Source organism: Labeo rohita, chromosome 3 (genome assembly GCF_022985175.1).
Source record: "Labeo rohita strain BAU-BD-2019 chromosome 3, IGBB_LRoh.1.0, whole genome shotgun sequence".
Classification (NCBI taxonomy): Eukaryota; Metazoa; Chordata; class Actinopteri; order Cypriniformes; family Cyprinidae; genus Labeo; species Labeo rohita.
In genome coordinates, this window is record NC_066871.1 from 11,372,423 (window position 1) to 11,387,142 (window position 14,720).

Here is a 14,720-nt window from a genome sequence, read left to right on the forward strand (position 1 = left end):
TCTAGTTTACTGTGTATGTGTGATGGTTTGCAGGAAATTCTCACCAAAGGCAAGTTGAAACAGCGCAGAAATAAAATGAAAGTAGAAGTTGAGAGAACCTCAAGATTATTTCCCTCGAGTAAACACAATGGTTTCTCCAAACACGTTTGCGCTTTTTATTTTGTTTAATAGCGTTGCATTCTTATTAACAACCCTCATTCTCCTTTCAATAACGATTTCATATTATTAAAATAAATAAGTTTAAGTTGTTTTTTTTTTCGTTTTTTTCTTTCAATAATAGCAAACAATGTTGGAAACGTTATATTTAGATGATTTACCTGCCGAGCTTCGTCCTCCTAAAATCCATACTGTACATATTTGTACATGTTCGCTGTGGATCTTGCTCCTGGGTAGACAGACTGACTACTCCCACTACCAGCGACGAGCAAACTCCGGATGTTTCAATGTGTGTCCGAAACTTGGAAGGAAGCAGCACTGCCTCTATACAAGCACGTGAGGCGAACGGCGAGAAGCGGCCGCGAGACGGTGACAGCGGATTTTTGGAAAAATCATAAAGCGTCCCGCGACCCCTCTCTCTGTCAGGAATGCCGCTGTACGTGTGCTCAATCCCTTCCCCGCCCCTTTCCTTCCAAGTAAACTTGGAAAAAGCTCGCGGCAACTGCATCTTGTTTGTCCACTGCTTGTCATGTAGCGAATATTTGCTTTGACAATGTTTGTTTAGAAAGACGTAAACAAACAAACCTCACTAAAATCAGTTACATGCACGCTTTTTAGTGAAGCCCTCTTTTTCTTCCCTATTAAAAAAAAATAGAGAGAAAAAAAATACACACACGGCAATATATATATACAGGCCTATAGGCTATAAACCTCTAAGGATGCGTTAAATTAGATTAGATCCTTTTTTTAACATATAAACTCAAATTTTGCTCTGTTATAAAACTAGTTATTATTGACTCTGAAAGCCAGAAATACAATGGCCAGGTATCACATCTAAGCATTTCTGACCTGACTCGCAGCACATTTTCTCTGAGAGGTTTGCACTCTGTGAACTAGTCAACACTAGAAATGTGACATCGCAGAGACAAAGAGCATGAAGCCCTCTGCTGGTTAAATAAGTTTACAACATTTCATCCATCCGTCTCATCCATCGTAACTGGAGAGATTGTTATAGTGGTTCTCAACCAGAGGGCCTCAAGATCACTTAAAATATTTGAAATATATAATATAATAATATTTCAAAGACAAAGCATCTTTAAAATAAGCTAAAACAACTAAAAATCAAGGAGTGGAACAGTTTTGAACCTTCAGACAGCATATTGTGGTTATTGCATGTCTTGTGTGTTTATGCTTTTTAAATAATAATATTTGATATCAGGATTTTATGGCTTACATTGTATGACACTGTGAAACTATGGAGCTCATACCTGAGGTGGGAAAAAAAAAATGTTAACATTAGTTAATGTATCAGCTAACATGAACAAATAATGAACAATAATTTTTTATGCAATTTATTAATCTTTGTTAATGTTAATGAAAATACAGTAGCTCATTATTAGTTCATATTAGTTCAAAGTGCATTATCTAATGTTAACGAACACAACTTTTGATTTTAATAATGCATTAGCAGATGGACTAACATTAACTAAGATATTAACTAACTAATAAATGCTGAAGAAGTATTGTTCATTCTTAGTTCGTGTTATCTAAAGTAGTTAACTAATGTTAACTAATGAACCTTATTGTAAAGTATTACAACATTAATTTAATTTAGAGGCCCAGACAGAGGAAGAAATACGCACTTTGGTGCAGACGTTGTTATTTAAATAGCCAAATGTAAAGTGAAATTGTAATAGGTTATAATAATGTAAAACAACACAATTTGCCTAACAGTAGCAGAAAGCAGACTATGTAAAATGCATATAAATGTCAGTTACCACCCAAAAATATGTCTTAGTAGGATAATATGGTTAATGGTTAGTTTTATTATCAATGCCTAGTTTTATTATAATGGGACAAAACATAATACAGTGCAATGACTGAGTGATATTATGGTCCTCAGAAGTTGTATCATATTCGATACTCACATTTTATCAAAAAAATGATGTATGTATAATCAAGTAGGCTAAACCTAAGTTGCTTCAGATGAATGTTCATCTTGAAATATTAACAACAATTTTTAACTTATTCTAACATTTACTTAATCATTAAAGATTTCACAGCAAAAAGACACATGTAACACAACATTAAAGTTGGCTTTTTTAAAATTATACTGAAAGGTTATTTCTGTAAAGACATTTCTGCTCATCAAGGCTGTATTAAATATTATTGCAATTTAGCATAGTGTAATGCAAACATGAATTTTCAGCATCATTACTCCAGTCTTCAGTGTCACGTGATCATACAGAAATCATTCTAATATGCTGATTTATTTTCAATGTTTTTTGTTGTGATACTTTTTTCAGGATTCTTTGATGACTAAAACTTCAAAAGAAAAGCATTCATTTAAAATAGAAATCTTTTGTAACAATATACACTACTGTCAGTGTTGGGGCTAACATGTTACAAGTAACACAAGTTACGTAATATTACTTTTTCCAAGTAACTAGTAAAGTAACATGTTACTTTTTAATTGACAAGAAAATACTGAGTTACTTTTTCAAATAAGTAACGCCAGTTACTTTTCCCCTATTTATTGATTAAAAGCTTTTCTGACCCCATGTTGAGAGAAATCGGAAGTAAGATGTTCTAGAATAAATGTTAACATGCATTAATTCATCTCGCTCACAAAAAACAGATTCAGTATTCCTCAAAATGAATAAAAACACTGAAATTCAACTCAGAATATGACACAAACCTGCAATAATTAAATATGTTAAATAATACAAATACCCTTTATGCATTTATTCCCATTTTATTAACCAATGTCTTTGCTGCCGACCTTCGATGATCCAATTCAACCATACTAATAAGCAAAAATTACTCATAATAATCTAACATTTGTTTTCATTTTTTTTATTGCTAAAGAGTTAACATTTTTTTCTTCTGGAGTCTATTGTACAGATGTAAATTTACTTTTTCAAAGCCTGAGGCTTTTTGTGTGAAAAGGCTTTTACATTTGCCAAAAGTAGAACTTTTTATATTAAAAACAAAGAAGCAAGCCCTGCCCAGATTTAAAAAGTAACGCAAAAGTAACGTAATGCATTACTTTCCATAAAAAGTAACTAAGTAATGTAATTAGTTACTTTTTTAGGGAGTAACTCAATATTGTAATGCATTACTTTTAAAAGTAACTTTCCCCAACACGGACTACTGTTCAAAGTTTGGGGTCAGTAATTTTTATCTTTCTTTTTTCTCTGAAAGAAATTAATACTTTAATTCAGCAAGGACGTGTTAAACTGACAAAAAGTGATAGTAAAGACTTATATTCTTAGAGAAGATTTCTGTTTTGAATAAATGCTGTTTTAACTTTATATTCATTTAAGAATGCTGAAAATATTAGCATATTAGAATGATTTCTGAAGTATCATGTGACACTGAAGACTGGAGTAATGCCTGAGGAAAATTTAGAATCACAGAAATAAATGATATTTTAAATTATAAATTGAATATTTATGCTTATTATATTATACCTATTACATTAATACTGATAATTGATAACTGTTATTTTAAATCGCAATAATATTTTATAATATTACTTATTTTCTGTATTTTTGATGAAAAAATGGAATAAATGGAACTTCGATGAGCATAAGAGACCTCTTTAAAAAACATGAAAAATCTTACTGATTACAAATTTTTGAACGGCAGTATACAGTAGAAGATTGGGTTTCAGCAACGTTTTGATGACTGTCGACTGTGTGATAATTGTGTAAAAATTAAGCAAAGCATTTGAAAAAAAATCCCAATTTAGTGAGAAATAGAGCACCTTTCCCTTTAATTCTACTGGCGCCTGTGCGTGCAGCAGCCACTGCGCCTGCGCACGAAAAGGTGCAACAGTGGCTGGAGAAAAACAACAACATTCATTGGAACAAGGGTGGAACTTATGGCAGTGCGAGACGACACCAGATTTCACTGATCTAACCCACATCTGAGCCCTTTTCACTTCGGTTTAATCTGTAAATGGTGTCGAGCCCATGAACCTGGCCAGTCAGAGCGGAGAGGCCGGCTGCAGCCAGCTGCTCTTCGCCAACTTTAATCAGGATAACACGTAAGAAAAGAATCACGCTACTGCTGGCCTAACAGCCCATCTACACGACAGCAGCACAGTGCTGCCAGTATAACGTTATTCAGCGAAATATTTGCACTGCAGTCGTGCGTAGCATCGTTCGTTAAAATGGGAGCGATTTCGCTGTGTCGTGTCTCATCGCTCGACTGCAGTGCAAATAGGCTGATAAAGCGTGCTAGCCTGCTAAAACACTCACTTGTTGTTAATGTATGCTTTCTGGCTTTTAAGCTGGTCCCTCTTGAAACAATTACCCACGATGTGTTAATGCAGTTTTGTTTAATTTAAATCAAAACCCAGTTTTGCCATGTAAAGCAACGTCAGGCGAATTCACTCACGGGACTTGTAGCACTAGCGGCCATGCTAACGAGAAAATTACAAATTTGTTCTTCTGCAAAGATTTCTGTCAGCATAACTGTGTGAAATATTAAATACGGGATGTCAATGAACGTTTGATTCCTTTTATAATCTTGCCAGTGTTAAATAGGGTCGTTAAATGTGTGCTTTACGAAGTAGGGCGACACAGCAAAAGTAACGTTAGCTTTAAATGTTAGCATCACCAGAGTAACCTGTAACTTAAAACTGAGGCTGTCTGATTTAAAGTTAACTGCCTGAAAGATTCTGTTTACGTTTCTATATAATTAAATATTTTTTTAAGCAGTTTGTTTATCTTTCCAAATTCAGTAACCAACGAACCAGCTGTCAAGTTAGCCAAAGCTTATTATTTAGACTGGTGTTTGTGTCGGTGTAACCGCTGGCTCACCTCACTGACAATACTGCCAGTGTTTTTATAAGTAATAACAGCTGCTACATTTCACCACTATAGAAAGTAAACTACTTTAAAATAGTTTGCTGTCTCCTGGCTTTTGTATCTTGAAGTTTAAGCATGTCACATAACACCACGACGATTGCAAAATAGCCCTTTAACACATTTCGCCATCAGGTCAACAACCTGTTTTAGTCATTAAGCAAACCAGTCGACCATAAAGAAGTGGATTTGTGTTTTAATCACTTACTGTAGCCTTTCATTATTGTTACCTCTTTGCTTTCCAGTTCCCTTGCTGTTGGTACCAAGTCCGGGTACAAGTTTTTCTCCTTGTCATCAGTGGACAAATTGGAGCAAATCTATGAATGTAGTAAGTAATTTCTGGTTTAATTAACGTCAGACTTTATTAAGCTTGTGTAGTTATGCAAATCATATCTAGTATGACTGCTTATACTGGCATGATATGAGTAGATTGAAGGGGTTGATAATGTCTTTCGGCTCTCTCTGGAAGTCAGAGATAATCAGGGGTGCACAAGCGGTTTGAAAAGTGAGAGTCATTGAAAATTCTTAAATGAATAGTTCTGCTCCTGGATGCTGATCAGCGACATTCCAGCTGTACTGAAAAAAAGTATGTGTAGAGGCCACCTTAGTTTTTTTTTTTTTTTAAAGAAGTCTCTTCTGCTCATCAAGCTTGCATTTATTTGATCCAAAGTACAGCAAAAATAGTAGAATTCTAAAATATTTTTGCTATTTAAAATAACTGTTTTCTACTTGAATATTTTAAAAATGTAATTTATTCCTGTGATTTCAAAGCTGATTTTTTTGCATCATTATTCCATTCGCATGATCTTTCAAAAATCATTGTAATATTCTGAATTGCTACTCAAAAAAAAAAAAAGAAACACTTATTTTGTTGAACACAGCTGAGTAATTTTTTTTTTTTCAGGTTCCTTTAAGTCAATTAACAATTAAACTCCGCACGCCTGTCGGCAATTGATAGGTGCGTAAGGCTCAAGACCAAGGTCAAAACTGTGCAACAAAAAACAAATCCTGCACACTACCAAAATGCAAAAAGTATCAAAAAAGTTTATTAACAATGTTTCAGTCACATGACCTTCATCAGGTATCTTCAAAACATGTTCAAAGATACCTGATGAAGGTATGAAACGTTGTTAAACCTTTTTTGATACTTTTTGCATTTTGGCACTATGCGGGATTTGTTTTTTGTTGTTCAGGTTTCTTTTAATAGAAAGTTCAGAATAACAGCATTTATCTAAAATAGAAATCTTTTGTAGCATTATAAATGTAATGTTACAAAAGTTTTTTATTTCAGATAAATGCTGATCTTTCTATTCATCAAAGAATCCTGAAAAAAAAACTGTTATTAAATATTGATAATAGTACTACTAATAATAAATGTTTCTTAAACAGCAAATCAGCATATTAGAATGATTTCTGAAGGATCATGTGACACTAAAGACTGGAGTAATGATGCTGAAAATGTAGCTTTGCTCACAGGAATAAATTACATTTTAAAATATATTCAAACAGTTATTTTAAATATAAAACATTTCAAAATTTAACTATTTTTGGCTGTAGTGTGGCATTTTAATGTACTTAATGAAGTAACATTTTAAATAAGACATTTATCCTTATTATATTTCCATTAATTTAATAACAAGTTTATAAAGGGAGTCAGCACTCAAGAACATGCTGTAAGTCAGCTTGCATGCACGTTTTGTGCCTCTCAGTGGTCTTAAACTGTGACTAAATTCAAAATAAAGCCCGTTTTCCTATCTGTTATTGTTTAATCTTTAAAAAGTAAGAAGGCCGGATGTAGACATTTTAAAAATATCCAGGGATTTGTTAGTTATTTTTGCTGTCCCTGTAGTCTGCTGGTTCTCAGACGAGAGCCTCTGCAGATTTCCAAGGAGGAGGCAGGGCGGCTTACAATTACCTAAATTAATAAATTATTATATATATATTTTAAAATAATCTAACTATAATATAAATTAAAATTCTTTAAAAAAAAAAAAAAAAAGGAAAACAATACAATACCTCCTTGCAACTGTTGTTGTTATTGAAGAACTTACAGTTCTTGAATGTTATTTCACCACAAAATGAATCGTGGTTAATTTAATTTAATATATGAATCCACCTTTTTCTTCCTGTGGGTCCTATGGGTCTGACTTCCGGTCTCATCCATGTCCAGCTATTTTTAGCTGTACAAAACAGCTGGTTTTGCTGCTTGACATTACAAATTTGTGTGTCTCACCATATTATTTTAAAGTATTATCTTAATTATGAACACACTGGTTTGTAGTGCAAACAGTTTTACAGTTTACTACACGTTGTTGTTATTCTCGTTATTTCCCTATAGCGGCTAATGAACCGGAAGTCTCACCTATACGTTTACTTCCACGGTGAAGAAAAAACAGAAATTGCAAAACTATATAAGCTTCTTTAATGAAGACTTTGAATAATAAATGGGGAGCCTTTGAGTTGAAAAAGTTGAGAAGCACTGCTGTAGTCCATTCGAAATGTTTCCATGAGTGTAGACATGTTTTATATACTTATGTATTTGTGCTCAGCTGACACAGAAGATGTGTGCATCGTGGAGAGGTTGTTCTCCAGCAGCCTTGTCGCTATTGTCAGCCTTAAGGCACCTAGGAAGCTGAAAGTCTGTCATTTCAAGAAAGGGACTGAGATATGCAACTACAGCTACTCAAACACTATACTGGCTGTAAAACTAAACAGACAGGTGAGTCAGCAAACATCCATGGCCTGTGACGCATTTTTACAGCATTGTGTTTTATTACAAGTGATTAGACCGTATGAGATTGTTGCAAACCTGCTTTATTTCCACAGAGATTGATAGTGTGTTTAGAGGAGTCACTCTATATCCACAACATTAGGGATATGAAAGTACTACATACCATTCGAGAGACCCCGCCGAACCCTTCCGGTGGGTACCATTGCTTGCCGTCAGTGCATCACTGTTAGTGTGTTGTTGTTTCCAGACTTTTTGTGGGGAAGTACATGTAACAGCTTCTTCTTTCAGAAAGACCTAGTGCTCTATTTATGTTTGGGGAACTGAAAGCATAGGTTTGTAAATGATGTGGCAGCCCATTACTAGTGGCCTCATTGTTATTAGTAGTAGCCAGACAAATGTTTTATTTGTGATTAATATGTCACTAAACATTTTTAGGACTATGTGCCCTGTCAATCAGTAATGACAACTGCTACTTGGCCTATCCGGGAAGTGCAACAATTGGAGAGGTACAAGTTTTTGACACGGTCAATCTGGTAAGTACTGTGTAGTTTCAATGTTTGCTGTAATTATGATTTTAAGTGATTGTGGTAAACAGTATTGGTCAGTGTGTGTGTGATATTCTTCCCCAGAGGGCAGCTAACATGATACCTGCCCATGATAGTCCACTAGCAGCACTGGCGTTTGATGCAAGCGGCACTAAATTGGCCACGGCATCTGAGAAGGTCTGTCTGTCTGTCTGTCTGTGATATAGTGAGATGCTCATTCAGACTATAATAAGGTGTTGTGTTGGTAAATGATTAAATGTCATTATTCCAGAACAACTTGATTGTTTTTTACTAGATTTGTAATTCTTTTTTATTTGCATTAAGAGTTTGGATTTTTGAATCTGCTTGGCTACAATGTTTACATTTGTTTGGTTGATAATGAAAATGAATTGTAGCTCCAGTTTTTCCATTTTTAGTGATATCCCCCAACAACTGGGGTGGGCGATATACTGGTAGACATGATTAACTGGTAGAAAATTGTCAAACGGTAGAGATTTTAAAGACTATTGTCTTTATAGTAATTAACTTATTTTTGCACTTTTTTTTAAGCATTGGGGTTTAAGAACGAGTGATTTTAAGCCGTTGAAATGCAATCAGCAGCGAAAGAGAACTCATTCCGGTATATGTGTGTGCTGTCTAAAAGTGTTGAGTTGTTTTTGCCACTTTATAGGCCTTGAACGGTTGAATACACACACGTGCATGTGTCTGTATGCCTGTTTTTTCAAGTATCTTTGTAAACACAGTAAGTTACATCTTAAGTGAAATCAAACAGCTGACAAAGAAAACGTGTAACAATATATTGGATCCAGGCGGCTCTTAAAGTGACAGCAGTCTTATATTCCTGCTGTCTGTCATTCATGTTAAACAAACAACAGAGAAAAAATCTCACTGCTCTTGACTAACTTTTGCACTTTCATATCTTTAATAAGAAGAAATATTCTAATATTTAATTTACACAGTGAGAAATGTGAGAAATATGCAGTGGTTTTATACATTTGATTGTTATACGTTGTATGTAGCAATTCTTATTTTTTTGTCCTATTGCTTAAAATTAGTTTTTTATTCTTTTTTTTTTTAATCACTGATTGTAAGTTTGTCTTCAGTGACCTTGAGTTTTTTTATTTTTATTTTTTATTTAGACACAAGAATTATGAAATTTCTGTGGTATCAAAAATGTTGATATCATAAAGTCCTTATTTTAAGTTTCTTTCAAACTTTTGAATGGTGCTTGCATATTGATCTTCAAGGTTTAAGGTGCTGAATAATGGATCAAGAGTTTTAGTTTCTTGTAACCTTTCTCAAAGTTAAAATTTTCAAACCCTCTTTTCTTGGTATTGTTTAGGGCACTGTAATCCGAGTGTTCTCCATTCCAGAGGGCCAGAAGCTCTTTGAGTTCCGGAGGGGAGTAAAGAGGTAGTAAATTCTGTCTGTTTTGTATTGATACTGATACTTGAGTATAGAAATATTAATAAGAACACAGAGTAAAAACAATGCACTTTCTTTAACTATCCCTTGACAGATGTGTGAGCATCTGTTCCCTCGCCTTCAGCATGGAGGGACTCTATCTGTCTGCCTCGAGCAACACGGAGACGGTTCATATTTTTAAGCTGGAGACCCAGAGAGAGAAGTCAGTGTAATGATGCCCACTGAAATAAGTGGCTTTTCAGATCTTCTTCACACATCTCAAACACAAAATTCTGTACATTTGTACATTTTCCTTTTTATTGATTAAAATCTTGTTTGAGCTAGAGCAAGCCTCCTTCTGATAACAGGTCTGCAAGCTGCACTAAAAGCTATCTCATGTTTTTTCATCTTAGGCCTCAAGAGGAGCCCACTACTTGGACAGGATACTTTGGGAAGGTACTGATGGCCTCCACAACATATCTGCCTGCACACGTAACTGAGATGTTCACTCAAGGAAGGGCGTTTGCCACAGTCAGACTGCCCTTTTCAGGTCACAAGAACATCTGCGCACTGGCCATGTGAGAAAAACGTTCAATCAAGATATGCTTTCAGATTGTAGCTGCTATCAGGAAAGATGCGTCTCTGATTATCCTGCTTGTGTTTGGTTTCTAGAATCCAGAAGATCCCACGCCTGCTGGTGGCTGCAGCCGATGGCTATCTTTACCTGTACAATCTGGACCCACAGGAGGGGGGAGAGTGCACACTAATGAAACAGCATAAGTGAGAATTAAAGTTACCAAGCTGAAACCAATCTATCCGACTACTAGTCTATATATACATTTATGTAAAGGTTTGGGGTTGGCAAGATTTTAAAATGTTTCTGAAAGAAGTCTCTTATGCTCATTTAGGCTGCATATATTTGCTTAGGTATACATGACACAAAATTATTGTGAAACATAATTGCAATTTTAAAAAACACTTTTCTATTTGAATATATTTTACATTTTATTTTATTCCTGTGAATGATCAAAGGATTAGTTCACTCCAGAAGTTACATTTCTCAATAATTTACTCACCCCCATGTCATCCAAGATGTTCATGTCTTTCTTTCTTCAGTGTAAAAGAAATCAAGGTTTTTGAGGAAAACATTCCAGAATTTTTTTTCCATATAGTGGACTTTAATAGGAGCCAATGTGATGAAGGTACAAATTGCAGTTTCAATGCAGCTTCAAATGGCTCTACACAACCCCAGCCGAGGAAGAAGTGTCTTATCTAGCGAAACGATTGGTCATTTTCTAAAAAAAAAAAATACATTTACATACTTTTTAACCACAAATGCTTGTCTTGCACTAGCTCGACTTGCGCATCACGTAGTCACATTGGAAAGGTAATGTATGACGTAGACGGAAGTACCAACCCAGTGTTTACAAAGCAAATGTACAAAGAAAGTCAAATGTCCTTTACAAAAAAATGTAAAACAACAATGTTGGATGATTTTGAAGTTGGAGGAGAAAATGAGATGGAATTGCCCTACCCTACCTTTTTGAACCGAAGTACACGAAGAACTAACCACTAGACTAGTGCAAGATGAGCATTTGTGGTTAAGAAGTATTTTTCTTTTTTCTTTTTTTTTTTTTTAAGAAAATGCCCAATCGTTTCGCTAGATAAGACCCCTTTTCCTCGCCTGGGGTCGCATAGAGCCCTCTGAAGCTGCATTTAAACTGCATTTAAACTGATCCCCATTGAATTCACTACATGGAGAAAAATCGTGGAATGTGTTCCTCAAAAACCTTAATTTCCTTTTGACTGAAGAAAGAAAGACATGAACATCTTGGATAACACGGGGTGAGTAAATTACTAGAGAATTTTTATTCTGATGGTGAGCTAATCCTTTAAAGGAGAAGTCCACTTCCAGAACAACAATTTACAAATAATGTACTCATCCCCTTGTCATCCAAGATGTTCATGTCTTTCTTTCTTCAGTCGTAAAGAAATTGTTTTTTTTTGAGGAAAATATGTCAGCATTTTTCTTCATATAATGGACTGATATGGTAATTTTGAACTTTCAAAATGCAGTTTAAATGTGGCTTCAAACGATCCCAAATGCAGCTGTAATTGATCCCAGCCGAGAAAGAAGGGTCTTATCTAGCGAAAAGATCAGTTATTTTAATAAAAAGAATACAATTTATATACTTGTTAATGCCAAACGCTCGTCTTGTCTTACTCTGCCTGGGCTGTTTTTGTTCCTGTTCATGACAGTTAGAGTATGTCGAAAAACTCCCATCTCATGTTCCCCCTCAATTTCAAAATCTTCCTACATCGCTGTGTTACCTTTTTTGTTAAGGGTGTTTGATCTTTTTTGCATGTTCACTTCTGCAGCGATGTAGGATGATTTTGAAATAATTTGGAGGTGAGGGAGAAAATACAGTAAGAGTTTTTCGACATACCCTAACTTGAGCCAGAATACACAGAGTTCAACGAGAGCAAGACAAGACGAGCGTTTGAGAATAAGAAGTATTTAAATTGTATTTTTTTTTAATGTAAATAACCAATCGTTTCGCTAGAAAAGACCCTTCTTCCTCAGCTGGAATTGTTTACAACTGCATTTGGGATCATTTGAAGCCACATTTAAACTGCCTTTTGGAAGTTCAAACTCAGGACACCCCTTTCAGTCCATTATGTGGAGAAAAATGCTGAAATGTTTTCCTCAAAAAATAATTTCTTTACGACTGAGGAAAGAAAGACATGAACATCGTGGATGACAAGGGGAGGTACATTATATGTGAATTGTTGTTCTGGAAGTTGACTTCTCCTTTAAGAACTGTATTAAACAGTTTCTAAAAATGTGTAAATTACACATTTAAATCTGTTTCGTCCTTTAGGTTAGATGGAAGTGCAGAGCCGGCGAATGAAATTCTTGAACAAACAGCTCACGACCGGCCACTTGTGGCACAGACCTACAGTGCTGCTGTTGCCAAAGGTAAAAAGCTGCCGTTTTCACTCAAAGAATCAAAGAAACTGAATGTTAAAATGGCCTTGTGTGGCTTTCATTGGTTCAGGTTACACTGAGGATCAGGGGGCTGTAGGGGGTGCTGGAGTGGAGGACGACATGAACACCCTGCACCTGGACGAAGAGAACGAGCAGCCTCCGTTAATCCTGGAAACAGACTGAGCCGCCGCCAGTCGCACCCTGGGCGGAAGATGGAACCGACTGAGTGACATTGCAGAGGAGAGTTTCCTCCTCTGGTGCTGCTATGGACATGTGTGACCTGATAGAGAAAGGGATTAAAAGAAAGATCATTTTAAAGCAAGCCTAGCTGTAGCCTTATTCTGTCTGTTGTCGCGTATAGATGTCTCCCTTCCCCTACCCTTTGTGGCTTTATAAAAACCCTGGTGAATTTTCTTTGCTTTCCTTTTTTTAATGCCCAGTTATGTCCTTAATCAGACCAAAATATGAAATCCAAGCTGCAGGTGTCACGTTTCTTAGCTTTGCATGTACATGTGCCAAGAATAGAAATCCTAGAAAACCTTTGCTTTCATGTGGATGGTTCTGATGTGTTTGCTGGCCATTTCTCCTCTTGAACTTTGACAAACACTGCTGTGTTTGTGCATCTGTGTCTTTTTTTAATTGTGATCGAAAGCGAACTGGCTTGCGCCGCCTGCTACTTCACCACACAACTGTGCAGTGTCCGCGTTGTGGAGTCTCTTCCCAATCATCAAACATCTGTGGCTGTGCAATGGCACCAAGATGTGAATATTGTCCTGTAATAACAATGTATATGACGTGTTAACAAGACAGCCTGGTTACAGTTACTGTTTAAACAGTGTTTTTATCAGGCTGAGAGGGTTGTTTTGCGTTTTATTACTGCATCTGTATGTGTATGTGCACATGCTTTACAATACTCTCTTTTAATTAATCCCATGCCACATTATGGGTAATGTGGAGATCAAAACGTCCTTTCTGGCTTTCAATTACCCCTAGTGTCTTCATACGGCCCGATTTCTTTGGAGAATTTTCATTATTTTAAGTTACAAACACTTCAGTAACCTCAATAGTAGAACTGATGACTGAAGGCATTGACGATGAGTATGATTTCAAAAGGCAGTCTGTAATCAACTTGTTTCTAGGACATTGTTTTATTCTTAATGAATGAAGGAAGGAAGGAAGTTGAAGTCAAGCCCTGTCTCTTTGGTTTATTCTCAATACCAGCAGCTGACGATTGCTCACGAGCCTCATTTTAGGTAGGTTCCTATTTTGAAGGCCTTGAATATATTTCACTAAAAACATAAATCTTTAGTAAAAGGTTGTGGCGTTTAGCTTACAAATGGGGTTTGTTCTCTCAGACATCCCTGAGGACTGCAGTCTGAACAAACAGGTCACACGGTCTGGCAGTTGAATCCAGAACAGGTCAAATGTTTAATGTGATATCCAGGGTTCTTTTTAAAAAAATGTGAGGACCAGGGTTTATGAATGTGATTTATCAAATATTCACTAAACAATGTTAGCCAGTGTGTCCAAATAAGGACACAGAGCAAACAAACAATGTAGGCATTTGGAGATACTGCCTGAATTCTACGCGCTCTAAAGAATCTTGAGATCATTTTTATGCATGATTGTCTCTTGAGCATGTTTTGATGTTGCATATCAACAAATGTCAACGTCAGTAATAAATTGACTTGCGTCCTCATCAGCCAATGAGCTCTAATCCCCCAAGGCCACCTTAATCTGTTTTCTAATGATTTTTGTATAAAATGTAAATTGTTCCATATAAAGATTAAATAAATCCTCTGTTGAAAATGTTTTAGAGTTTTATTAGATTTTACCCCCCCCACTCCATTCTTTTTAAATTGTTTAAATGTGGTGTACTGATCTTTTATGTTCATTATACACTACCAGTCAAAAGTTTTTGAACAGTAAGATTTTTTTTTTTTTAAAGAAGTCTGTTCTGCTCACCAAGCCTGCATTTATTTGATCCAAAGTACAGAAAAAGTCAAATTTTGAATTATTTT

The 14,720-nt window shown here is 35.6% G+C and overlaps 2 protein-coding genes across 4 annotated transcripts in view; one reads left to right on the forward strand and one right to left on the reverse strand.

Moving 5' to 3' along the window:
* mmd2a (monocyte to macrophage differentiation-associated 2a) overlaps positions 1–5,405 on the reverse strand; it is a 21,598-nt gene extending 16,193 nt beyond the window's left edge. The window contains exon 1 of one of the 2 annotated variants that reach the window (XM_051103130.1): positions 5,261–5,405. In XM_051103130.1, the coding sequence (XP_050959087.1) occupies positions 5,261–5,325 (65 nt within the window). In that variant the 5' untranslated portion in view covers positions 5,326–5,405. Of the gene's footprint in view, positions 1–317; positions 1,000–5,260 lie in introns of those variants that run through there. The other variant, XM_051103125.1, reaches the window with a different exon arrangement.
* On the forward strand, positions 3,963–14,510 carry wipi2 (WD repeat domain, phosphoinositide interacting 2). 2 transcript variants are annotated; one of them, XM_051103106.1, is made up of 12 exons: positions 3,963–4,207; positions 5,276–5,358; positions 7,580–7,749; positions 7,857–7,953; positions 8,197–8,294; positions 8,391–8,483; positions 9,649–9,719; positions 9,826–9,939; positions 10,124–10,288; positions 10,383–10,490; positions 12,593–12,690; positions 12,770–14,510. In XM_051103106.1, exons 1-12 carry the CDS (start codon positions 4,134–4,136, stop codon positions 12,880–12,882), a joined length of 1,284 nt encoding a protein of 427 aa, XP_050959063.1. In that variant the 5' UTR covers positions 3,963–4,133; the 3' UTR covers positions 12,883–14,510. The 2 variants fall into 2 exon arrangements, with proteins under 2 accessions (XP_050959063.1, XP_050959069.1); XM_051103112.1 differs by having other exon boundaries at positions 3,965–4,207; positions 9,826–9,933.
* Positions 14,511–14,720: the final 210 nt, after the last annotated feature.